The sequence below is a fragment of the Cynocephalus volans genome, chromosome 4 (assembly GCF_027409185.1).
Source record: "Cynocephalus volans isolate mCynVol1 chromosome 4, mCynVol1.pri, whole genome shotgun sequence".
Lineage (NCBI taxonomy): Eukaryota > Metazoa > Chordata > Mammalia > Dermoptera > Cynocephalidae > Cynocephalus > Cynocephalus volans.
This window is the reverse complement of record NC_084463.1, coordinates 89008831-89010181: the sequence shown is the minus strand read 5'-3', so window position 1 is coordinate 89010181 and position 1351 is coordinate 89008831. Positions and strand designations below refer to the sequence as shown.

Here is a 1351-nt window from a genome sequence, read left to right as displayed (position 1 = left end):
CAAGTGAACTGTAGAAAACCATCACTCCTCCACCAAGCAGCCCCCACAAGAGCGGGCGACCTGGGCACAAAAGTGTTGAATCGAAATCATCAGAGCATTTTACAACGTTCTGCCCTGAATGGGGTAAACCTCCGCGCACTTCCTCTCCATTGACTCCATTTTAGCGAATCGAAGAACTGCTGCTGCTTGTTGGGAGGTTCGTTTCATTTCCTGTCACTCCCAACTTCGTATTCAAAGCACTGAGAAATTCAAGTGGAGAATGTTGTTGTAGACTTGTTTCTTGACATCATTTCCGTATTCGAAGTTTTTAAATTTTTTCGTAACCCTATTGAGGGTTTTTTAAAAACCAAATTACCATGGCTCCAATGAACTGCCCAGCTCCTGTGGAAATCACATACAGGAACATGAGATTTCTTATTACACACAACCCAACCAGTGCAACCTTAAACACATTTATAGAAGAACTTAAGAAATACGGAGTTACCACAATAGTAAGGGTATGTGAAGCAACTTATGATACTGCTCTTGTGGAGAAAGAGGGCATCCAGGTTCTGGATTGGCCTTTTGATGATGGTTCCTCACCGTCCAACCAGATTGTTGATGACTGGTTAAGTCTTGTAAACATTAAATTTCGTGAAGAACCTGGTTGTTGCATTGCTGTTCACTGTGTTGCAGGTCTTGGGAGAACTCCAGTGCTCGTTGCCTTAGCATTAATTGAAAGTGGAATGAAAAATGAAGATGCAGTACAGTTTATAAGACAAAAGCGGCGTGGAGCTTTTAACAGCAAGCAACTTTTGTATTTGGAGAAATATCATTCTAAAATGCGGCTGTGCTTCAAGGACTCCAGTGGTCACAGAAAAAACTGTTGCATTCAATAAAACTTGGCTGCCTTTGGTATTGCCTTGCAAGTGGAACGTGAGACAGGACCTAATTTATCGTACATATTAGCCAACATATAGGCTTAGTGAATAAGTCTAATGAATTTCTATAGGAGTATCGGAAAGCCACAAGCTTGACAAAATTGCAGTCTCTATGTTTGGCTTAATGCTATTCCCATACCAGAAATAACATATAAGAAATTTTGAGAGATTAGGTGCCAAGACGCCCAGCATAATTCTTGTATATTTTTAGTATCATACAGAATTAAAATCCCAAGAAATATGATCAGCACTCTAGACATTATGTGGTGTGTAAGTCATTTCAAACATTGCAAAATAGAACCTCTGTAGTTATTTGCCTGCTCCTTTATATTTACTACCCCACATGTGTATCAGTTCATAACAGGTTTGTGCAGCAATTGATTTTGTTGGATTTTTACCAGGTCTTACAGTGATTAATATCTTTCTGTAAA

The 1351-nt window shown here is 39.5% G+C and overlaps 1 protein-coding gene across 3 annotated transcripts; it reads left to right on the top strand.

Annotated features, from left to right (window-relative positions):
• Nucleotides 1-356: 356 nt before the first annotated feature.
• Nucleotides 357-878, top strand: LOC134376955 (protein tyrosine phosphatase type IVA 1-like). Of its 3 annotated transcripts, none has more exons than XM_063095544.1 (2): nucleotides 357-479; nucleotides 549-878. In XM_063095544.1, exons 1-2 carry the CDS (start codon nucleotides 357-359, stop codon nucleotides 876-878), a joined length of 453 nt encoding a protein of 150 aa, XP_062951614.1. The 3 variants fall into 3 exon arrangements, with proteins under 3 accessions (XP_062951614.1, XP_062951613.1, XP_062951612.1); XM_063095543.1 differs by having other exon boundaries at nucleotides 357-692; nucleotides 750-878; XM_063095542.1 differs by having other exon boundaries at nucleotides 357-878.
• The last annotated feature ends 473 nt before the right edge of the window (nucleotides 879-1351 follow it).